The sequence below is a fragment of the Trachemys scripta genome, chromosome 5 (assembly GCF_013100865.1).
Source record: "Trachemys scripta elegans isolate TJP31775 chromosome 5, CAS_Tse_1.0, whole genome shotgun sequence".
NCBI classification, from domain to species: Eukaryota; Metazoa; Chordata; order Testudines; family Emydidae; genus Trachemys; species Trachemys scripta.
This window is the reverse complement of record NC_048302.1, coordinates 22,512,352-22,537,879: the sequence shown is the minus strand read 5'-3', so window position 1 is coordinate 22,537,879 and position 25,528 is coordinate 22,512,352. Positions and strand designations below refer to the sequence as shown.

General features: G+C 43.6%; 1 protein-coding gene across 5 annotated transcripts in view; it reads right to left on the bottom strand.

Annotated features, from left to right (window-relative positions):
* The window catches only part of FAM13A (family with sequence similarity 13 member A), a 207,092-nt gene that overhangs the window by 155,012 nt on the left and 26,552 nt on the right, over positions 1-25,528 (bottom strand). For all 5 annotated transcript variants that reach the window (XM_034772859.1, XM_034772855.1, XM_034772858.1 and 2 more), the window contains exon 4: positions 16,147-16,327. In XM_034772859.1, coding sequence (XP_034628750.1) covers positions 16,147-16,327 — 181 coding nt within the window. The remainder of the gene's footprint in view (positions 1-16,146; positions 16,328-25,528) is intronic.

Below are 25,528 nucleotides of genomic sequence, written 5' to 3'. Positions count from 1 at the left end.
CCAGTGTTCTTGTACATAGCCATCATACTTTAATAGATATTCTTGCTGGTACATAATAAAAACTCCCTTTACCTATTAATAGACTTTCAATGAAAGAAGTTCTAAACATTCAAACTTTACCTTGTTTACAATTATTGCAATTTGTTCTCAATTAATTTGACCTGCTATTAAAAATGTGGTCAAACCTTATATTATATGGTACATTTATAAATAATTTACAATGAGTTTAGAAATTGTTAAATAGAGGTTATAAGCATATTACAGACATGAGCAGTATGCTGTATAAATGGTTTTAAGTAATCTGTTAACACGTTGCACTCTAACAACAACAACTGATTAGCCATGTATTAATCATTTATTAATAACTGATTAGCAATTAGTCATTTATAACCCCTTAAACTATTTATAAGTGGACACTTAAAAGTGTGACCAAAAATGCAAACATTTAAAAGGACAGCGGCAACATGTAATCTAGTCAATTTTAATTTTTTTTTAAAAACTTAGTAAAAAGTAGTTTCCAGCATTAACCCTGCCCTTGTGTCCCTCTGACAATTTTTATGGTTTTGCAATTATATTTTCTTATTTTTAAAATGTTTTTCTCTCTCCTGTTGCCATATGACAAACCCACACAAACAACAGGGGAACTAACTACTTGACTGACTATACTGGTGAAACAGACTTATACACAAAAGTGCTATTACATGTACAACATAAACACACTGAAACATTAGAGGATTAACATCCTGTCTCTGTCACTCCCCTTGCTATCTCAACACTGGGTTCCACTTCAGGGCAGACTGTTCAACAACAGGAAAATTAACTGCACTGCTTAATAACTCCCTACGCTTTTGCCAGCCTTAATATCAAATATAAACAGTGCTTTTGAAAATCCAAGTCCTTGATACCATGTAAATGTACCCCTGTGACAGCAGAGCCCTTTCACCGTAATATCACAGAAAATCCAAGTTCCTCTGTTCCGAAGGGCCAAACACATACCATCATCCGTTCCTCCCCATATCTCCCCCTTGGCCTCCTTTATCCAATAAGACAACAGTAAGTCCGATCCTGCAATAAACTTATCTAGACTTTATTCATTTTAAATGAAAATGTAGCAAGAAACAGTTGAACAAGAATACTAAAGAGACAGACAAAGATAAACTTAGGTTATTATTTTATAAAACTTCTGATCAAAGTAACAAAGTCTTATAGGTTCAGCTTCTGAGGCTTATCCCAGTTGTGGCAGCCAAGGGTCCTTTACCTGGCAGACAAAGTCGTTGCCTCTGAGGATCCAGTCTGGTAAAAATAATCTTGTTTCCTTCCACTAGTCAGCTTTTACCCAGAAACCCTGTCATATGACTGTTCTGACCCTAGTGCTCACAGATGCAAAAGGTGATGGGGGAGTCCATGAGGTAATTCTTCGGTGAAGTCATCCTATGTGGGAGTTCCCCTCTCTCCATTGTCCTGTAAGCTGTTTGCTACCTATTGTATTGAGACTCAAGGAGTTTCCTCCGGACATGTTGCTTTTTAATGGGCATCAACTGACCACTCTCTCATCTAAGTGGTGTACCCAAAACTCAGCAATGACTCGTTATCATGAAGACTGTCCCAGACATATGAGAGTTATATAACACACATGTACAGATATTACTCTTAGCAGGAGAAATACAGAGATTAGCATGAGTATTACAGTCATCCGTTCACCAGCATTTAGAAAAGTCCAAACACTACATATTTGACTGCAATTTTAGTAACGTTCCACCAGCATTAAGCCTGAGAGACTCTCAGTTGATACGTAGGCCTAGAGTTGGCCTAAGCCTTCAGCTTCACAGTCTCTCTGATCGGTCTTAGATCGATTAAGCTATGTCGACAAAAGCTGCCTTGCATTGCCCTAGTTGTGCATGCATCAACGCTTAAATTTGCCTCCCACTGATGTAAGTGGCCCATTACACTGGCACAGTAACACCATCTCCATGAGTGGTGTTGCAATCTTTAGTAGTCACCAGTTCATTTCATATACAGGAGGTCCAGTGATAGAACAGACATTTGATAATCACCACTGAAACCCAATTGTGCAACAGAAACTCAACAAGTGGGGCAAATATACAAAATAATCTACCTAGATATGCAATAGCCTACAAAATGCACCAGAGGAATGGCACACCTGCAAGTATTTTCAGGTTATTTAGGAACATGACCGGGTGCAATTTTGGTGTTATTATCCTATGTCTAACATTAATAATTTGAATTATAAGTAGTAGTGTGCTAGATTTCTATTGAATCAATTATTTTCATTCTCAGTGGATATCACATTACTTCAAATCTCCACTAACACTCTACAAACATTCCAGACATTTTATTTACATAGAGACACAATTTTACAATGCAGTTCTACTCTTAACAGCAACTATTTGTTCCTTTCATGCATTCAGAGTCATATCTGCCAATGATAGTGACAAAAATAATGTTTTTACTGTATTTTACTCCTGCTCCTCCTTCAGAGTTGATAGAGCTAAGAGAGAATGAGCTGAATTCTATTCCATTCATGCATCATCAGATTTACTAAAATCCAACTACTGACACTTGTACACCACAACCAAAAGATTACTCAGGGCATCATGCAATAACAACAGAGTTGTAAGTCTAACCACAGGTGTAGCCAGGGTTACACCCTGCCTTGTAACCAGAGGCCTTGAACCTTTTTAGTGGTGATGATGCACATAATGGAAATAAAACATGACTCTCAGATTGCAGGGTGAATCTGAAGAGCTGAAAGTTAGAAAAGTAAACGTTTCTTTACTTGTAAACTGAGCATTTTTAACCTAGAGATCAGTAAGAGGCAACAAACCCCACAAAGTTACTTTTCAGGAATGTTTTTTTTTTCTAAAACATTATTACTGCCTCTAAGGCCTTGATAGTCTAGTTTGGATCAGGTGATGAGTGAAAATTACACTGGTAGTGGGTACACATCACAAAACTAACACCTAACCACACACAAGAGGCAGCCTGTAGTCCGAGGCAGCCCAGGTCTATAGTAACAGGTGTGTTACAGGTCAACGACTGAGCACTAAGGTGCAAACTTTAATCTCCAGCCAGTAATATTCATCCCTCGCCTTCATAAACAATAAGTCCACTCACAGAATTTAAACAAATAAACAAAAAACTTTAACACCTCCACTTAGGTAACAATGCTAAAATGATAGATTGCTAGATTCCGCGTCAGAATTTCTTGTGCTATTGGAACTCCCCAAAGAGGGCGAACACTAGGCCTGATCTAAAGTCTACGGAGGTCCATGGGAATCTTTCCTCTGACTTCTATGGGTTTTTGACTCAGTCCCATTTTGCTCAAGAACAACTTTTCCAGAACTCACTTAGCATCTTACAGGATTATAGTATTGTAACTAATAATCAGATGCCAACGACTATATTATGGCAACTTAATAATTTATACATGAAAAAAGTCAGACAATATTAAAAGTTAAGGTCCTCAGAGTAACACTACCTCCTCCACGTTACTCCAACTGTGTATTAAAATGTAAATATAACTGCCTAATTAATAATAAAGAGCTATTACATAGATATGTGAAATAGGAATGATTTGACACTCTTCTGAGAACCTTAGATTTTTCATTTTCTGGTATTTTCCATGTTGCAGTTTACTGCCCTAACATGGCATTGAAATAAGGAAATTAAATGCCAAAAACTTGGTATTTTTGTGAACAGAAAAAAGAAACGAAGAGGACTCCCTAAAACTCCCCCCCACTCACATTCGTTATTCCTACTTCTCCTCTCCTCCTCCTAACATCCATCCAACTTTGCAATCAGTCCAGAAACAGACTGCTTTTGATCCCTGCCCTGTGAGAAAAACCTTGTGAGCCCTGCCCATCCCAATGAAGGCTCCAGTAGCATCACGCAGGAGTGGCTACAAAGGCTCCCCTCACACCTCAGTGATGAGCCGTTCAATGGGGAGTAGAAACAATGCCTAATCTACTTTGCTGAACATGATCACTGGGGACCAGAGGAGTGAGCTGCTGTAGCTATAGCAATATACTAAAGTCCTGACTAATGTTGGGTCTAGTAAGAGAAGGGAAATCATACCCTTTGGTCACATCTTTGTGGAGAAATACAAGGGAAAAATCAACAACACTTCTTCCCAAGCAGCACCAGGGATTAATTCCAGTCCAACTCCTAGCAAGGCAGGACAAATGTTCAGAAATCTCCTCATGCCTGGCTGTGACATAATAATGTTTGTATGCAGGTTTGGCTCTAGTGCTGGGGGCCTAGCTCTATTGCCTGATAACAAGTTCTCTTTTTAGCTCAAGCGGTAAGGGCCTGTGTTTTGGAGCTGTAGGATCAGAATTTTAGTCCTTGCTGGGTGATTTCATCAAGTAACCCATGTCTGTAGCATTTGGATTTCATTATATCAAGGCTTCCTTAGGATCTGCAAAAGTCTTTGAAATTCCCTACTCATCATGCTCACAAAAAAAAATTACAAGAGTTGAAATATTTGCTTAACTCAGAATTTTCTTCCTTCACAGTTGACAATAACTACTCCTCATTGAGGACTAGGTATGTGCCTCATCTGAATTTTTTGTCTAAGGGTATGTCTATACTATCCACCGGATCGGCAGGCAGCAATCAATCCAGCAGGGGACGATTTATCGCATCTTAGACGTGATAAATCGACCCCCGAATGCTCTCCCGTCGACTCCTGTACTCCACCGTTGCAAGAGGCGCAGGCAGAGTCAACTGGGGAGCGGCAGCGGTCGACTCACCGCAGTGAAGACACCGTGGTGAATAGTTCTAAGTAAATAGACTTCAGCTATGTTATTCATGTAGCTGAAGTTGCATAACTTAGATCGATCCCCCCCGCCCCGTCCCAGTGTAGACCAGGCCTAAGTGATTTTGAGCTACCAGTCAGCAAAAAAAGAGCATTTATATATTTTAGTTAAAAATCATATTTCCTTTATTCTTCAGTAGCTCAAAATGGCTTAAATTGCTTTCTTCAAGCCCAAAATAAATAAAAAAAAAAAATATCTGGAGCAGGGCCGGCTCCAGGTTTTCTGCCGCCCCAAGCGGCGGGAAAAAAAAAAAAAAAGCCGATCGGCAGTCCTTCGGTGGCAGTTCGGCAGTGGGTCCTTCACTCCCTCTCTTCCTCTTCGGCAGCACTTCGGCGGCAGCTCAAAGAGGAAGAGAGGGACTGAGGGACCCACCGCCAAATTCCCAGAGAAAACCCAGATGTGCCACCCCTTTCTATTGGCCGCCCCAAGCATCTGCTTCCTTAGCTGGTGCCTGGAGCCGGCCCTGATCTGGAGTGAGCTCCTACAGAGTTTCACCCCAAAAGGAAAGTTTTTCAAAAAGGTTTCAACCAGTGTCAATCGCACTGTACATAACAAGAGTTATAGTCTACGCTTAATTTGCGATAGTGACTATTATACCAATTCATGTTCTGAGGTATCTTTTTGAATGAATACCTTGGCCCCAATCTTACAGTCCAGGTGTGCACAGCTCATTGCAGGAGCAGTGGGGGCTGAGACAAAATCTAACCAAACATAGCCTGAAAGGCACTTTGGGCCAATGCTAAAAGTTAAACAACAATTCTAGTTTTAAAGATTCAGTCCCTCGACCTTCATGTTAATAGTCTGTGCGCTCTGTCTGTATACGTAACATGTCACCAGCAGCCAAAATAGTTACAATTCAAATGAATAACCCCTGTTGAAATTTAGGTCACATTTTTAACTTTTGCAAATTAAGCAATAAACCAAAAGCACAGTTTGGATCCTTGGCTTTCATACAGCAAATATGTCCAGCAAATAGCCCTTTCACAAAATCAATACATTCCACTCTGGAATCCCAAGAAATGCTTGACAAATTGTAGAGGGGGAAAACAAATCTGAGTCTCAGCCATTACAAATATTAAAATCCCATTTTTACACAGAGATTTTATTCTTCCAAGCAGTTAACAGAAGTTGAAAAAGTAATTTGGTTCATAGCGTACTATTAGAGTTACATTGTGGTCTAGCTCCACACCTTTTCTTCCTTTTCCTTGCATTCTTCGGACATAGTGATGCACGAGTACACCAGAGACAATTTATTTAAAACGCGCACACACTGGAGTTTATATCCTGGCAGTCTACCAGGGGGTATAATGATTTAGATGTGGGTGAAATAGTTATCTAGGGCAAATAAATGAAGCAGAAGTGCAGTCTGTGCAATGGTGCAGTTCACTATTGCCCTAAAACCCCCATAGCCAGGGTTGGAGTGCAGGAGAATTGATGGGAGCAGGGAAACAGGAGAATATGCACCTCTCTGGTTCCAAGAGATCACAACTCAAACTACTGTTGTTTGGCCATGACTTCAACCCTATTCCTAGCAGGGCATCTGTCAATGTCCAAACTTACCTGCCCAAGCAAAAGAACATGTCTCACTAAAAAAAGAAAAGAAACCCCAGCGGATGTTTTTTTCATAACAGGATGCTACATGTGCAGCCCCACACTATCACCTGTGAGTGGGTTTTAAGTAGGCTGCAATTTATTAGCTGCAGATGCACAAATTGAGAGTTGTACAAAGTACTAGGCCATACAGGTTTGATTAAGGGGACGGGATGGGGAGGACCCTTATTCAGAACCCACAGTAATCCTCCATATGAAATATTTCAGATATTCATAGGGCCAGATACTGAAAAAATTATTCAGCACAAGTAATCCTCCTGAAATCAAACATTTGCATACTTTTGTAGGGGTGAACCAACAGCGATTGGACTAAACAGCCAATATTTGTTGCCCATTTGATCTCTGTAAGTTTCCTCTGTTCCCTGTTATAAAACGTGTAAGATGTGTTATAAAATCCTGAGGCATCAAAATCCATGTATGACAACAACCAAATGTACATGTACAAAATTCTTCTTAAGAGTTATCACATCCTCTGGAAAGTGTTCTCCAGCTATCACACTACCATCAACAAAGAAGAAATACACAAGGGACAAGAAAAGGGAACAATGCCTATTTATGGAAGCCAGCTGCAAAACAACAATATCAGAAAGAAAAATGTTCTTGTCCATCACAATAATAAGCCTCCATTTGAGGCTATTAAACTTATTTTGTCATCACAAAAGGGAAAATACCCAGCAAGCAGAAAAAGCAACAACAGACAACGCCTTTTAATACTGTGCTTTAAAATAGCATCCATCTGCTTTTAAAGGTACTCACAAATTTGCACTATTTTAAATTTCATCACTGTGGCTGCTTTGTCTTTCCTGATGAACCATCACATCATCATTCCATAAAGGAGCTTTCATATAGACCTTCATGCACCAATTTATAGATTTAAGTAATACAAATGCAGAATAAAGTAATAAGCAGAACAATCAGGAGATATAAAAGAAACAAACATGTTTTTAGCTATGATTTCAAGAAAAAAATTATACAGGACCACAGTTTACCAGCTGGCAGAGGAAGGTATAAAATTACACCTTCCTAAAGAGCTATGTTTCCAGAATAGAAGCTGTTTGGTTTGCAGAGCTTACAAATGTTGCTCTGTGATCTGTCAAACTTCCAAACTCCTTGAATAAGGCTATTTGGTTTACACAGTTTACAAACTCCATAGACTGTGGAGTTTACAAAATGTTTTGTGGTGCTTATAAACAAAGTGGAGTTTTAATGGCTAAGTGTATCCTTTCAAAATTACAGGGGTGGAGCATAGATCTTATAAACCATGGTAAGCGCACCTTTCAGATGTGGGATATTTTCTATGGCAGTCAGTTGCAGTTGAAGTCAATCTGGAGACAACACCCCAAAATAAAGTAGCTTAATTAAGGATCCCTCACACTGTGCCAACTCAATTCACTTTGTCACTTTATTTTTGTCGTTGCTGCTGCTCTGATCCAGTGAAAGACACTGTGGTTAATTAAAAAGTCATGTTTTGTTTAATGAATTTTTGGGAGACACATGAAATGTCCCAACATGGTGTTAGAGGCACTGTGGTGTCTTTCAGATGACACATAAAACTACAGTCATAATCACACGTGCTCTTTGGGATCCTATGGAAACAGAAGTGTCAGCCCCAGCATTTCAGCCATATTCCAATTAGCGAGATCATAATGGGCCTGAACCAAATAGAAGATACCCATTGGCTTCAGTGGGCTTTGGATCAGGCCCACTCTGCCTACAAATTCTCCTATCAGTTGCAACTAGCTGAAGTATTTTTCTTCGTTTCCTGTTCTAAATTGTTATGTCGGTTGTTGTGCACTAATAGTAATAGTTGTCACATTCAACCCTGGAGATGGTTAAACTCCACTGAGGAACAGAGAGATTCCTAAATACAGTTTGAAAAGTTATTTGGATGTCCTTCCAGACACCAAGTTCTACATAAGTACAAGGTTTTATCGTTATTAATTTGTAGAATATGACACGAACACTAGGCCACCACCAGCCCTGATATTCAAGGCTAGATGCTGCCCGTGGCTACATTTTATTTTATAAACAAATTATTAGTTTGTTGTGCAAGGTCTTCTCTATTTGTTTCAGCTGGGCACATCTTTCTAAAGGTTCTCTCTTTCTGCACCATTTACTCCGGATGCTAAAACTTTGCAACAATTTGTGATAGTTCACAAATACATGCGGCAACTGCGTTCCAAAGGAGAAAAGGAAGTCAAATGAGTACATTACATTGTTCTGACCAAGTGTTTTGGCCAGCATTTAATTTACTAATAAAATTGGATCTCCATGTTGCTGACATTGGGAGCCTTGTTCATTGTTTAATAGCTTTGTTAAAAAAACCCCACCCAATTAAATTGTTAATCAAGACTCATTTACCATGCAATCAAATTCAAATAAGAAATGTTACTGTAAAATAATCCATAAAAGAATCAAGGCCTTAAACTGTTAGTTGACAAACAGGTTCTGAAACAAACACCAAGTAATCGACACTAGTAGAAATCACTTTAGCATTCACTGACCTCTCTCTTAATCAATACTGGGAAATTAACAGTAGTCAGTGAGCACTGTAAAAGTGTCAACAGGCAACCTTTTAATGTTCTAACAGAAAAGAAGGAGTGTGAGGGAGAAATTGCCATGCAGCAGGCAAAGCAACAATGTAAAAAACTACTCATGATTGAGCTAATAATTATTTACACACCAGTACCACATTTCTGGAATTTGTTAATTTTCAGTAGCATAAACTTTGGGGCAGTTTTGCAACTTTTCATGCTTTAATTGCTATTTCTAGTCTCATGTCAGAACGCCATTTTGTCTTTTGCCCTGTAGGGGCTAGAGCGTCTAGCGAGCTGCTAATCTGCCTCCACCTTTACATGAAGAAATTAAGAAAAAGTCAAGGGTTTGGGAATGAAAATCCCCACCAGTTCAAACAGCTGCTGCGATGTACGGATTATGAAGTAGGATTGACAGAAATGGAGGAGATGTTCGAGGAGCTAGGAGAATATGACAAACAACAGTATTCAAATCAGAGCTACAAAAATAAATCCCTTATTATCCTAATTCAAAAGACATCCTTACTAAATATTTCACTTTGGACTATACTGGAACTGGAATTAGTGGTTAGGGTTTACTGAACTCCTCTTCTTTCCAGCTCCACTCCTCAGTGGAAAAATCAGCATGTCTGGAACTCTCAGAACTCTTTTACCCACACTCAGGAATAGCCTTATTCAGCAATAGATCATAGCTGCATCAATGCTGATCCCTAAGCATAGACAAAGGTATGCAAGGGTTTGCACAGACAGGGCTCATGGAGGTTTATTCCTTCTCATAATCGGGGTAAAACCCGATTAGCTCAATCACTGCAAAACTCCGGTTGCCCTTGTCTGCTCTTAGGGGTCAGTCCCAGCACAACTCCACCGACTGCTTAATCGGAGCAGTTCCCGATTGCAGCCCCTGTAGAAGACCTTCCACGAACCCTCTCCCTCCAAAGTAGAAGAGGCCTGATCAGGAGTATGGAGCTCAGAGGATGATTGGGCAAGCTAAGCTAAAGAAGAAGGAAAGTCTCAGAGGAAAATATCCCATTGTTAACTACACTTCACTCCACAGATCAGACTAGGAAACTCTCCTGTATTATTTCCAAGCAATGTAACCGGCATCACTGGACAACTTATATCAGCACTTACAGTTGGATGCATGAGCTTCTCCCTCCCAACACAAACCTCTGTGTGGGGGAAAAAAGAACCAACAATATTGTTCATCTACTTCAGAATGAGATAGATTTGTTCAGGACAGAAATCCTGGGGTGACACACAGTGTACTGTTAGCCAGAGAACCCTGAAAGGGGGACTAGGAGAAGAGACAGTGCAAGGAGCCTCCCTCCTCACTGCACCCCTTACAATAACCATCCATGTGCCGACATTTAGCGCTTCCTGAGCTCAAAAACAGGACACGTCTGGGGCGCCTCTGGTACTAGACGCAAAGAAGGCAGGGAAGAGCAGCGCGAGGCCAGAGCCTTGGTCCTACGTTCCCCTTCCACACTAGCCAGGAGAGCTGAACAGGATGCAATACCACTGACTTTCAGTTTCATGCACTTACACAACCAGAGAACTGGGCTGAAGAAATCTGAATTATTGCTCATGGTTTAGAACCTCTTTCTCCTCACTATAGTGTATAATTACCTATTACCAGCAGACCCCTGAACAGCTGAGGACCATTCCTTCAATAGCACCATGCTGCTAGAAGAATGGGTCTGATGAAATGCTTAAAAGAATTTTCTTGGGTTGAAAATAAATGTGGACTTATTATAATAAGAATCTACATCTCTTCTCTCTGACATGTCTCGATCTTGTAAAGATATAGCAGCCAACTGTCAAAAGCTAAGAAGAAAAATAAGCCAACGGGGAACGGCACCTGCCTGTCTTACCTTTGGGAGATTACCATCAGCGGTGAATACCAGACATTTTCCTCAAACCAGAGTACTGTTTAATTTTAGCAGCTGGAACAAAGCATAACAACAAGCTTATAGGCGTGTCTGTCTTACCCAAGCCCCATCACCCTATGGCGGGGGCCAGGGAGGTTTTGATTCTTCAGACCTTCCAGTGGAGCATGTCTCTATTCCTAAGGGACAGTTCCCTGATAGTGACTCCCCTGCCCAAGAGAGGGACTATTGAATTGCTTAGTGTCCTTCTGAGCTTTTGGATCCCAGCCGTGGCAAAACAAGGCTTATTACTTTGCTAGTACTTCCCAGCTAATAGCTCAGGCAGGAGGCTGCTCATCTGGGGCCACTGTGTTGCCTTCCTGTTAGTTTCCTATCAGCCCTGCTATTAAACTAAACCAGCATACGTATAAAACATTCTACTAACTCAGTACAGTCACACTGTTACCATTCCCAACACTGGGTAACATAGTATTTGTAAACGAATACAGACCAGTCCCATGTCCTCCGCAGTCACTTCGACCTCAAAACAACAGTAACTAGGCATAGGGGCTTTATCTTTTCTGTACGGAGAACTACACTGACCTTGTATTTTGATCTTTTCTTTTTTTCACTTGAGAAATAGTGAATAAAAAGGTAGAAACACACAGAATCGTGGCACTTCACTTTCCTTGGCATAACACTCACTTTTCCTTTGTCTCTAAATTCTGACCACTGCCAACACCAGTGGCAGAGCTCTAGTACAGACCAGACAGCAGCACTGTAACCACCCGGTCCTTCAACCCTTTCAGAGCAGGTTTAAAACACCAGCAGCTACCAGGCCACCATCTATGCTAGCACTCCCCATTGCTATCACGGTGCAGCTGGCAGCAATGGTGGAGAATTTTAGGCAGATAAATCTAACCCACACTAGGCTAAAGGCATCCCCGTCTGCCCTGTGTCCAGCACATCAATCAGGTCTAGCATACCAAATACTTCAGTGGATTTCAAACCTATCTGCTTTTCTTTGGAAGTTCTCCATTTCCACCTGTGGGTCATGCCACCTTTTCCTTCCCTCCTCATCAAAATACATCATTGGATGGACACTTCATCTTGAGAGTCATTCATTAAGAAAATGAACGAGGAGTCATGAGGAGTTGAAGGCTATAAGGCAGAACTTCACTTTCTTCTTGTAAAGCTTTTTGTTCTGCTTTGTTACAAAAAATTATTTCTCTGCTTGCTCATTGATGAACAAGACCACAGATTCCAATGACAAAAAGAAGCCCCAAAAGAACATATTTTTTTAATATTCAATGTCCTGCATAGCTGCTCTGATACCCATTTCTAGAGCTGGGTGGCAGCAGTCTTCCTGTCCTGCGAAGCTCTGAGATTTCAGATACATTCCCGCTGCACATCAAGGAAAAACCCAACACCTTTCAACATTTTTTTAAAAACAAAAAAACAGACACACCCAACGCAAACTAGCCAACAAGCTGGTGGTCGGAGCACTCACCTGGGATGTGGCTGACCCAGCTTCAAGTCCTGCCTGATTCGGAGCAGATACTTGAACCTGGGTCTCCCATTACCCAGGCGAGTGCCCTAACCACTGGGCATTTAACTATTCTTGTGTTCTGACCAGAAATTCCATCCTGGACCTCAGAAACCTTCCCCAACGAAAGTTTCATCGAAACTTGTCCATTTCCAGGAAAAGTTTCCGTTTCAATAAAGCAGCATTTTCCAATGCAAATCTTCAGTCACACAATTCATGACCATTTCTATTCCTGTGTGTAAGTGCTGGTAAATGTTAGCTTCTTAATGGTGACCCACATGTGTGATTCTGTATACACCAATGTTTGCAATCCTGTGGTACTGAGTTTTTTTCTGATTCCAGTAATGAATGGAGACTAACAACACTATAAAATTTACAAGATTATCTGTAACTTTCAGGTTTATTTATGGGCTCTTCAACCTCAAAGAAAACCAAACACACTATGTCCCCACCACCAACAGGCTGGTTAAAGTTTCAAACGGCAATAATTTGACACAGAATCATAGAAGATTAGGGTTGGAAGAGGCCTCAGGAGGTCATCTAGTCCAACCCCCTGCTCAGAGCAGGACTAACACCAACTAAATCATCCCAACCAGGGCTTTGTCAAGCTGGGCCTTAAAACTACTAAGGATGGAGATTCCACCACCTCCCTAGGTAACCCCTTCCAGTGCTTCACCATCCTCCTAGTGAAATAGTGTTTCCTAACATCCAACCTAGACCTCCCCGACCGCAACTTGAGATCATTGCTCCTTGTTCTGTCATCTGCCACCACTGAAAACAGCCGAGCTCCATCCTCTTTGGAACCCCCCTTCAGGTAGCTGAAGGCTGCTATCAAATCCCCCCTCATTCTTCTCTTCTGCATATTAAACAAGCCCAGTTCCCTCAGCCTCTCCTTGTAAATCATGTGCCCCAGCCCCCTAATCATTTTCGTTGCCCTCTGCTGGATTCTGTCCAATTTGTCCACATCCTCTCTGTAGTGGGGGGGCTACAAACTAGACAATACTTCAGATGTGGCCTCATCAGTGCCGAATAGAGGGGAATAATCACTTCCCTTGATCTGCTGGCAATGCTCCTACTAATGCAGCCCAAAATGCCGTTAGCCTTCTTGGCAACAAGGGCACACTGCTGACTCATATCCAGCTTCTCGTCCACTGTAATCCCCAGTCCTTTTCTGCAGAACTGCTGCTTAGCCAGTCGGTCCCCAGCCTGTAGCAGTGCATGGGATTCGTCCGTCCTAAGTGCAGGACTCTGCACTTGTCCTTGTTGAACCTCATCAGATTTCTTTTGTCCCAATCCTCCAATTTGTCTAGGTCACTCTGGACCCTATCCCTACCCTCCAGCATATCTACCTCTCCCCACAGCTTAGTGTCATCTGCAAACGTGCTGAAGGTGCAATCTATCCCATTGTCCAGATCACTAATAAAGTTGTACAAAACTGACCCCAGGAGCATTTTGCTTGATATCGGCTGCCAACTAGACATCGAGCCATTGATCACTACCCGTTGAGCCTGACGACCTAGCCAGCTTTCTATCCACCATATAGTCCATTCATCCAATCCATATTTTTTCACTTGCTGGCAAGAATACTGTATGAGACCGTATCAAAAGCTTTGCTAAAGTCAAGATATATCACGTCCACTGCTTTCCCCATATCCACAGAGCAAGTTATCCTCATCGTAGAAGGCAATCAGGTTGGTCAAGCATGACTTGCCCTTGTTGAATCCATGTTGACTGTTCCTGATCACCGTCCTCTCTTCCAACTGCTTCAAAATGGTTTTCTTGAGGACCTGCTCCATGATTTTTCTAGGGACTGAGGTGAGGCTGACAGGTCTGTCGTTCCCCAGGTTCTCCTTCTTCCCTTTTTTAAAGATGGGCACTATATTTGCCTTTTTCCAATCATCCAGGACCTCCCCTGATCACCACGAGTTTTCAAAGATAATGACCAATGGCTCTGCAATCACATCAGCCAATTCCCTCAGTACCCTCGGATGCATTAGATCTGGACCCATGGACTTGTGCAAGTCCAGCTTTTCTAAATAGTCCTTAACCTGTTCTTTCACCACTGAGGGCTACTCACCTCTTCCCCATACTGTGTTACCCAGCACAGCAGTGTGGGAGCTAACCTCGTCTGTGAAGACTGAGGCAAAAAAAGCACTGAGTACTTCAGCTTTTTTCCACATCATCTGTCACTAGGTTGCCTCCCCCATGCATTAAGGGTCCCACACTTTCCCTGACCATTTTCTTGTTGCTAACATGCCTGTAGAAACCCTTCTTGTTACTCTTCACATCCCTTGCTAGCTGCAACTCCAGTTGTGTTTTGGCCTTCCTGATTATACCCCTGCATGCTCGAGCAATATTTTTATACTCCTCCCTAGTCATCTGACCAAGTTTCCGCTTCTTGTAAGCTTCCTTTTTGTGTTTAAGCTCACCGAAGATTTCACTGTTAAACCAAGCTGGTCACCTGCCATATTTGCTATTCTTTCTGCACATCAGAATGGTTTGTTCCTGTGCCCTCAATAAGACTTCTTTAAATTACAGCCAGCTTTCCTGGACTCCTTTCCCCTCATATTAGCCTCCCAGGCAATCCTGCCCATCACTTCCCTACGGGAGTCAAAGTCTGCTTTTCTGAAGTCCAGGGTCCATATTTTGCTACTCTCCTTTCTTCCTTTTGTGCGGATCCTGAACTCAACCATCTCATGGTCTCTGCTGCCCATGTTGCCACCCACTTCTATTTCCCCTACCAATTCTTCCCTGTTTGTAAGCAGCTGGTCAAGAGGAGAACAGCCCCTAGTTGGTTCCTCCAGTAACTGCACCAGGAAGTTGTCCCTAACACTCTCCAAAACCTTCCTGGATTGTCTGTGCACTGCTGTATTGCTCTCCCAGCAGATGTCCAGGCAGCACTGACTGAGAACACTCATCACTTAACGCAGTGCAGTTATCTAAAATAATCATTGTTCTGACAACCACCTGGGATTTTGAATCATGGAGGTTAATGGCTGTAAGAACAAGTGAGTAGGAAGTAACTCTGCATCTCTGCACAGGGCCCTACGATCTGAAGCTCCATCACAATGTACGCAGAAGTTCACATTAGCCCTGGAGGAGTCCATTACATCCTTGCCTCCAGAAAGGAGGAAGAGTCTGGACCAGAAGGAAGCAGTCAGCAGAACCAGTGAATCTCGTGGCAACTCCCACGCGCTCTCTGCAGACCCCCATCTCCTCCAGATAGGTCTCTGGGCCCTCTAGGAGCACAGCTCCCGTCAGCGCCACAGTGCCATTGGATCTGGATCACACACTCCTAAATTAAGAGGGTTTGCATGTCTCACCACCTGGAAGCCTGGAGCAGGCAGCATCCACCAGCTGCCCTGTGATGCCGTCTTCCCTAAATGCCCTCTCTAGATGTTGTGCAGAGAAGCCTCCAGGATGTGTGGCAGAAAAGGAAGAATGTTGTGTAGATGCAACTTTCTTCCTTCTACAAATTTGGGGGATTTTCTGCTCCATTTTTCTCCTGATTTCACCACCTAAGAAACTGCTTAAAAAAAGTGTTTCGAAATGCCAACAAACTCCCTCCCACCACCCCAAAAGGACAACTCAAACCCCAAATGTTACCCTTAAAGTCTGCATCCATTGTTTAGGGAATTTATAGGATCAGCTGAAACGGTGAGAATTCCGAGCTGTGTCTCTTGCCACCTGCTTCAAAATGTACTCAGCTGAAGTGAAAGGAAGGGAGGGGAGGGGGAAAACCATGAACTTACTGAAAACAACTTGGTCCAAAAATGGTGGCCAGATTGAAAATGTTCATTCTGTTCATCATGTGATGCTCAGCAACTCGGGTCAAGAACCGGCACAGGTACTTCAGCAGGCAGTAGTTGGCATCAGGCAGCTCTTTTATTAGATCTTTCAAGTTGTTCTCCTTCTCAGCATCATTTCTAGGGTCTGGGAAGAAGAGGGGGAGGAAGAACATGGGTTCTGAGCTCGATCCTTCATCACCTCCCATTTACTGATGGACATTAACTAAAGTAGTTAAATGGACAGGATCAGATTCTTTTGTAAGGGCTGGTCTACACACAAACCTGCACTGAAATAACTAAATCGGAAACTGATGCAAGCTTGTGTGTAGACCAGCCCTTATTTACACAGGATTAAATCCAGATTAACTCAATTAAACCCGTATAGTTATACCTGTGTGACAAACCTCTGCCCAAAAATCCTGCCTCAAAACACACTTTTACCATTCAATCAGCCTGTCTTTTTCTAATCCACCTCTCCAAATGGTGCACCCATGGCACTCATATATGGGAACTTCCTGTTCATTTTATTAGACTGAAATTTCTTTAGGCAGGATACTAAATGCATTCTGTGCAATAAAATAAATAATCTGGGCTTGAAACACTTGCCTGAAACCTCTCAGCCAAAGCAGGGCTGGATTTACACCTTAGGCACCTCTAGGCACAGCATCTTCAATGCCCCCTCCTCCCCCTACAACCGACCTTTGTGTTTTCTGTAAAAAATGAAACTTTTAACCCACCTTTAATGTTTAGGCGCCCCTAGAATGCTGGCGCCCCTTGGCATGTGCCCTACAGTGCCTAATGGGAAATCCGGCCCTGAGCCTAAGGACTAACCAGAGTGAAACTGCCATCATAACACTCAGAGCCAGCCTCGCTGTAGTTTATTCTGTTCTGGTTATTTGGCATTGTATTTATTTGCATGGTCATACCTTTGTGTTATACTTTGGTGCTCTTCTTCTTGGCTTCACTACACTTTTTCTTTCCCACATATCACCACATCTTTTCTTAAGGGCTTTTTGTGTGTGGGGGGGCTACGATTCCCCTTTCCCCTCTCTCCCTCTAATCTGTACTTGACTATCTTCTCCCCTTTCTTCTTCCACTAGCCACAAAATCTCTTTCCTCATACCATACTTCTCTAATTTATCCTACCGCTTTCTCCCGCTCATCCAGTCCATGGGCTCTTTCCCCATCCCAGAGGATGGGTCTTGGATACTGCGTCTTGCTGCAGCTCTACCGTTCCCTTTGCTCTGTGGCTGTATGAAGAAGGTCTCTGTGATACCCTATCCCTCCCTCAGTCTTTGGTTTTCAGTTCCCCTCCTCATGATTAGCTCCAGTGATATTTGATTAGTGCTTGTGAAGTGTTTAAATGCCATAGCAATAAGTACCAGAAGAAAAGCTAATAAACATATTTGTGAAAATGTACATTAGACTTTTCAAAACTTTTTTTTTTTAAACTCTTACCTCCTTTTTCTTGGTCATTTGTTTTAGTATAGCACAAAAAACCCAGTTGTATAAGAATGATCTATAAAGCAAGCAAGAACTGCATGATGGTTCAGGTGTTGTATAGTTCCTGAACTATAATTTTAACATTCTGTTATTGGAATATGTTTCGGCAAATACTCCTTAAAGTGTACTTTTATATAGGTCCAATTCTGTAACCTTTGCTCACGCTGAATAACACTTACATGAGCAGTCTTGCTGAAGTCAAAGGGCTCAGTCACAGGTGTAAGTGCGACTGTATGTAAGGAGTGCGGAATCAGGACTGTTTGGGGAAACATGAAATGTAGCTCATCTGAAGAAGTGGGATGTAGCCCACGAAAGCTTATGCTCAAATAAATTTGTTAGTCTCTAAGGTGCCACAAGTACTCTTGTTCTTTTTGCGGATCCAGACTAACACGGCTGCTACTCTAAAACCTAGCTCTATTACTGTATCCTATATATAAACACGTCTTTTTTTTCCCTGTGTACAAATGGAAAAAGAAAGGGTGATGTTTGTTAGTAGCTATGTTTTGTGGGTGAAACTGCAGTATGCTATTGGCGTCTCTAATGTGAATTTGCACATCTGTGGATTTTTAGAAGAAATTGCATGAATTGTGAGGGTATTGTATTACAAGTAGAGCTGGGAAGAGAATGGAAATTGCACTTCACGGAGGATTTCAAGATTTTGAAATTTTGTTTTATTCCGAATTGGAACAAAAGGCAGAAATGTCAAAAGTTCTCTGATTTTTTTAAAAAGTAATTTTGGATCAATAAGATCATTTTGTTTTGACAAAATCATTTCATTCAGAAATGTTTTGCTTCTACCTAGTTTTAACGCTGCAGGTAAAACTGACAGGTAACGAAGTTTTTTTCCTCTGTGATTGATTTAAGATATATTCAGTAACACTTATAGCTCCTCCTGTTTCTTTCTTGCTACTGGAGAGGCGTCCTTGCTCTGTGTAACCCCACTTTAACTCTTCTGTCTCCCTGATACTGACCTACTTTGTCAGGGATGGACAACTGGGGCTGTACCCAATCTGCCGGATAACATTACTTGGCCTGAACTTTACCAGTTCAGGGCAGGCAATCCGGCAGCACCAGGGCCAAGAAGGGGGCAGGACATGGAGTCACAAGGGGAAGCCCCACCTGTGCATGTCACATGATGCTGTGGCAAGAGCCAATGGGCCGCAGCAGGCAGCCGTGTCACCTTTTCAGGACAGCAGCCACCCTGAGGGGTGAGTACAGGGGTGGGCTCACTCTCCACACCCCTACCCAGACCCTCCCCAGGACCTGACCTCTCTCCCCCACCACATCACATCCCCAGGCCCACCAAAGGGTTTTAGTGGATTTTGTCACCATGTACTACCTTAAAGTTGCCCATCCCTGTACTATGTGTTCCTAGCAGAAGAGTATCTTGTCCCAAAGCAGCTAGTGGTTTGAAGAGAGAATACATAATGCTGTGAGTCAAAAGAGCTTCTTTAGTTCAAGAGGTAAAGCCTTCTGGTTTTGGAACAGAACGTCCTCTGGTTAAGTCCCAACTAGGTCAGGGACTTCTGAGACCTGCGTCCGGTAAACAGCCTAAACCATGCATGTTGTGTCTGAGGTAGCTCAGCAAGTGCCTACTGGAACAATATACATGCCAAGTACATGCTGCTTTGGAACAGTTCTATGTTTCGTGCACTCTGTGCAGAGCGCTTTGCAAAAGAAGGAAAAGGACATTGTGTTGTGGGTTTGCCTTCTCATGGCTGGAGGCTAGGATAGAGGATACATAAAATGCTGTTACTTCTACTGACAGCAGAGATGGAGGTTCTGCTTTAGCTCTAATGCCTGAACTGATGTTTTTGATCTAGTGCCCTCCGTTTCAAATACCAGTAGAGGACAATTCCGTACACTAAGTCACCGTACAAGGACTTTCAAGGCAATCATATTTTTGGCTTACATTTTCCCAAGCCTCTTTAGCAGAGACTGTGAATAAAAAAAAAAAGTAGTTGGTGTTTTTAAAATACTTCTGTGTCCAGTAACTATTTTCAGGGTGAATTACAGAGTACCCTGGGGGAAGAAGAGCGCTACAAAGAAAAATATGAATGATCAACATTGTTAAAACTGCCACAGTTTGGGGACTGCGGGCATGATCGTTAGGTTGGGATGTGCTTTATATTTTGCAGTCAGACATTCTTAAAGTTAAAAATTAAACGAGACTTATCTTGCATGTAATTTAAGAAGGCCAGGCAATAAATGTTCTCACATCTGTCACTCAATATAGTTTCTCATAAATTAGATTAACTGGAATTACAGCATGCTGAAATACCAGCAACAACTGTTTCTCAGGCTATGGTTTAGTGATTATATGATGTACTGATTTGAGAAGCCCTTTAAAAAAAAAAAATGTTCAACGCACATTACAAATTAAGCTTATTTCTATCTCTTTTTACACTACAAGCTTAAATCAGAATTCATTAATGGTTTGTGTTGTCAAATGTATGTGTAAACATACCTGACAATTCCAGGACACAAATTAATTTTAATTGTGCTTTTCTCTCTGCAGCCAAAAGCTAGTTTCTTCCTCAAAGGGAAAAGTCAAACATTGCATGGAGCAGATTTGCAAAATTCTGCTCACTCACTTAATCTAGGGCAAGTAATTTTTTTTTGAAAGACATGTTAAAATATCATTAGATCTCTCATTATCATCCATCAGTATACGGTGAGACAGTAGGTTTTTTTTTCTTTTCTTTCTTTCTTTTTTTCCTCTCTTTCTTTTTACTGGGGCTGGTAAGACTTTTGTGACAATTTTGAAAGGCTTGGATAATAATAAGGAAGTTAATAGTATCTCAATTTGCACAGATAATTGGGTAATCCCTTTGATTTGATTACTAACTACCTTTTTGTTTTAACAACGACTGGTTAAAAAGCCAGGTTAGTATCACGACCACGTTGCCAGAACATTAGAATTAAACCTCCACAAATACTTCTGATTAGGCAGCAAACACTGCCTACTATTCTAAATATTTGTTCCCATAAGAAGCTTACAGTTATGATCAGTAAAGCCAAATCCTAACACTCAGAGAAAACATGTCTCCTCACACCTAACTACCTGATTAGGAAATGCCTTTGAGAGCTAATTGTCTCTCTCACCTTCCAACTGGCAATTGAGATTGTTAGGTACTTTTCCATCTACTGAAGGCTCTTTCATCCCTGGAAAACTGGCAAGATGCTAATCCCCTCTACACTATATTTTGAAGCAAGGAGGGCATTCTTGCTGTAAACAAAGCTACCAATATCACAGCAGCAGACTTAATTCAATGGGTTTGATTTCCCTATTCATTAAGTGTACTATCCTGCAAGGTATTGATCAGGAGCAATAGGAGTATTTAGCCCTGGGCAGGATCCAACCCATGGCCCTTGCCCAGCATTACTCTGATCTTAGGTGTGCCATGTCCAGTGATTTCAGGAGAAGCTCAGATTGTTCGGTCGTCAGAGAGGAATTGTCTGGGCATGAGAACACATTTCCACTGAACAGCGTGAAGCACTGATCCCTCTTCTCCTTCACTGAACAGGCATCCATATAGTGGCTTCTCCTCATCAACCTGAAAGGGGGATAGGTAAAGGTGGCTGTTCTCTCTTGACACCCCCTGCAAGGCGGCGTGGGGAGATGGAGGAGAGAAGCTTGAGAGGGGCTGGAAGTCAAGCCCTCCCTCGCCACCACAATTTTAAAAAAGAGGCACAAATCTACACGTTGCACCACTAGCGATACTCCATTTTATTCAGTTCTCTTAATGCTTACAATAAATATAAAGAGTGATGAACTGGGAGGAGGCCAGGAAACACACACATAGAATTGCACGGGCTTTGTAAACGTGTTAGGGTAAATCGGTTCCAACCACACTTGACTGCCCCATTTAGAGAGAGACTATCTCTTTGCAGCTTACCAGAGGGCACAAATGTTTTCGTGCCATGACAGCCAAGCACACAAACTACTCCTGGCTTGTTTGATCATCTGCTATTAAAGTTTTCTATTCCATTTTAAATTGAGCATTAAGAACTACTTAACAACTAGTGGACAGCACAGAAAACACAGTTATTTATAGAGTGCCACTGCTGTTCACAGAACTATATGAACAAGTAAATAGTAAATAGGTAAAATCCCTGTCTCAGGACTTCACAATCTAAAGTTCTGATCCTTATGCACATGCTCAACTTTATGCACTGTGAGTAATCTTACTGAAGTCAGTAACTTTTATGGATTTTGTATATCCTATTGACTTCAATAAGACTACATACAATGTACAAAGTTAAGCATGTGCTTAAGTCTTTGCAGCATTGTGGTCTAAATTACCTAGTGAACATCAGTGTAACAACACATGAAGACCCGGATTTTTAAAGGAAGCACAGCTCCAATTTAGGCACTTGAATCAGGGCCCTATTTTCAGAAGTGCTCAGCATCCAGCAGCTCTTAATGTGACACTCAGGCCTGGTCTACACTATGAGTTTAATTCGAATTTAGCAGCGTTAAATAGAATTAACCCTGCATCCGTCCACACAACGAAGCCATTTATTTGGGTTTGGCGCTAAGCTTTTCACATGTGGCTAGCAGGGATCTTCCCTGATACCAGCCAGGCAGTGGGGGGAAGGATAAAGCGATCATCTCAGAGAACTGGATGGGGGCGTGGGTTAGTTTGTTTTCTGCTGCTGAAGGTTAACAGGAAAACCGCAGCACTCAACGGGCTTTGCTTGGTATGTGGGAAAGGAGGGCGCAGAAGCCAAAAGACAATAGCTTACCATGGCTGCATGCAAGCCGAATTCTGTTGCCCGGACCTGCGTCTGTGATCTCTAGCAGCAAAGCCACAGGCACTCAATATTAAGAGGCAAAATGCGACCTTGCATAGAAATCACGTGTGCTATGTAATGTGAATAGTGTTGTTCACCGTGAAAGAGTATAAGCATTGTTCTGCAAAATGTATCTTTTTAAAAAATTATCTCTTTTTTTCCCTCCCTACAGCAGCTGCAAATTTTTCAAGCCTTCCTCCTCCGTCCCGAAGGCTATCTCAGATAAGGCGTTGGAAAAAGAGGATGCGAGATGAGATGTTCGTGGAAATCATGGAATCCACCCGCAATGAAAGAGCTCATCTGAATGAGTGGAAGGACACGGTTTCAAAGTATAGGAAAGATGCCAGTGAATGTGACGACAGGAGGGATCAACGTGAGGACATGAGGGACCAACGTGAGGACATGAGGGACGCTCGAGATGAGAGGTGGCAGCAGGAAGATCAGAGGAGGCAGGATGCAATGCTGGGGCTGCTGCGTGAGCAAACAGACATGCTCCGGCGTCTGGTGGAGCTTCAGGAATGGCAGCAGGATCACAGACTGGCGCTACAGCCCCTGTAACCCCCATCCCCCCTCACCATGTTCCATAGCCTCCTCACCCAGACGTTAAGAATGTGGGGAGGGAGGCTCCTTGCACCCTCCCATTTCACCCCAGTGGACAGTCCAAGCAAAAGGCTGTCATTATTTTAACCTTTTTTTAGTGGCCTTTTCCTTCCCTCCGATCCTCCTCCCAACCCCCACCCAGGCTACCTTGTCAGTTCTCTCCCTCTTTTTATAATCAATTAATAAAGAATACATGATTTTTAAACGATAGTGACTTTATTTCCTTTGAAAGCAAGCTGTGATCAAAGGGGGAGGGTGGGTTGCCTACAGAGAATGAGTCAATAAAGGGGGAGGGTTTTCATCGAGAAACAAACAGAACTTTCACACGGTAGCCTGGCCAGTCATGAAACTGGTTTTCAAAGCTTCTCTGATGTGCCGCGCTTCCTGGTGTGCTCTTCTAATCGCCCTGGTGTCTGGCTGCGCATAATCAGCAGGCGATTTGCCTCAGCCTCCCACCCCGCCATAAACGTCTCTCCCTTACTCTCACAGAAATAGTGGAGCACTGTAGTGAGTCGGTGTGGCTCCCCTCTTGCCCGGAAGAGGGAGCCCACGTGCAGGCACCAGAGTGGGTGGGACCACCACCGCCTGTCCCCGCCCCCCGGAAGTCAAGGGGCGGGACAGGAAGTATAAAGGCCGGCCGCAAGAGCTCAGTCGGCGGCCAGCCACCGCAGGGAGCAGACGTGTGGCCGGGAGCTCCCGGCCAGGAGACCGTCGAAGACCGAGGCCTGGACCCTAGCTGGCCTGAGCTACCCCGGGCCCGCTACGAGGAGGAGCCGCCGGAGCCCGTTCACGCCCGCCACTGGGAGAATCCCTGGGAACCGCACCCCACTAACCCTGAGGGTGAGACTGGACCCGAACCCCTTCGCCCCTGCTGCTATCCAGGGGAGCCGCCTGAGGACCATTGGCCAGACTTCCCGGCAGAGCTACCGGACCTGCCGCCGAGCCCGGGCAGAGAGGAGCCCATGCAGGTGGACTGGCCCGATCCCGGCGCGACGAACGAGGTAGGCTTTGAGGGGGATCACGGAAGTAGCCCGGGGGTAGCCGACCCCGGTCCGGCTGTAACCGAGTGTGAGCCTATGTCAGTGTGTTGCGGTCTGGATACCCCACTGACCAGCAGCGGCAGCAACCGCTGTTAGGGCCCCGGGCTGGAACGCAGTGGAGTGGGAGGGCCTGCGTTCCCCCCTGCCACCCTCCGCACGGGTGGCAGGCTTCCCCCTCACCCAACGCTCGGCTACAGAAAGCCTAGGCGTACCTTACCTGAGCTAATGGTGTTTGCCCCGCCCTGATCCAGGGCCTGGGCTTTGAACTATTTGCTTGCTCAGCCCCTGCAACAAGGGCCTGAGCCTAACTGTGTTTGCCCCGCNGAGTCGGTGTGGCTCCCCTCCTGCCCGGAAGGGTCGAGCCCCGGCTAGGACCTACTACAAGCACACAGCAAGCAGCAATAACAATGGGGATATTGGTTTGGCTGACGTTTGGCGAGTCAGTAAAGTGCGCCAGCGACCTTTTAAATGGCCAAATCCACATTCCACCACCATTCTGCACTTGCTCAGCCTGTAGTTGAACAGCTCCTGACTCCTGTCCAGGCTGCCTGTGTATGGCTTCATGAGCCATGGCATTAAGGGGTAGGCTGGGTCCCCAAGGATAACTATAGGCATTTCAACATTCCCAATGGTTATTTTCTGGTCCAGGAGGTAAGTCCCTTGCTGCAGCCATTTAAACAGAGTAGTGTTCCTGAAGACGCGAGCGTCATGAACCCTTCCTGGCCAGCCCACGCTGATGTTGGTGAAACGTCCCCTGTGATCCACCAGTACTTGCAGCACCATTGAAAAGTAACTCTTGCGGTTTATGTACTGGGTACCCTGGTGCTCCGGTGCCAAGATAGGGATATGGGTTCCCTCTATCGCCCCACCACAGTTAGGGAATCCCATTGCAGCAAAGCCATCCACTATGGCCTGCACATTTCCCAGAGTCACTATCTTTTGTAGCAGCAGCTCAATGATTGCTTTGGCTACATGCAAGCAGCCCCCACAGTAGATTTGCCCACTCCAAATTGATTCCCGACTGACCAGTAGCTGTCTGGCGTTGCAAGCTTCCACAGGGCTATCGCCACTCGCTTCTCAACTGTGAGGGCTGCTCTCATCCTGGTATTCTGGCGGTTCAGGGCAGGGAAAAGCAAGTCACAAAGTTCCATGAAAGTGCCCTTACGCATGCGAAAGTTTCGCAGCCACTGGGAATCGTCCCACACCTGCAACACTATGCAGTCCCACCAGTCTGTGCTTGTTTCCCGGGCCCAGAATCAGCATTCCACGAATAGAACCTGCCCCATCAACAACATGATCTCCAAAGCGCTGGGACCCGCGGTTTGAGAGAATTCTGTGTCCATGTCCATGTCCTCATCACTCTTGTCGCCGTGCTGCCGTCGCAGCCTCCTCCTTGCCTCGTTTTT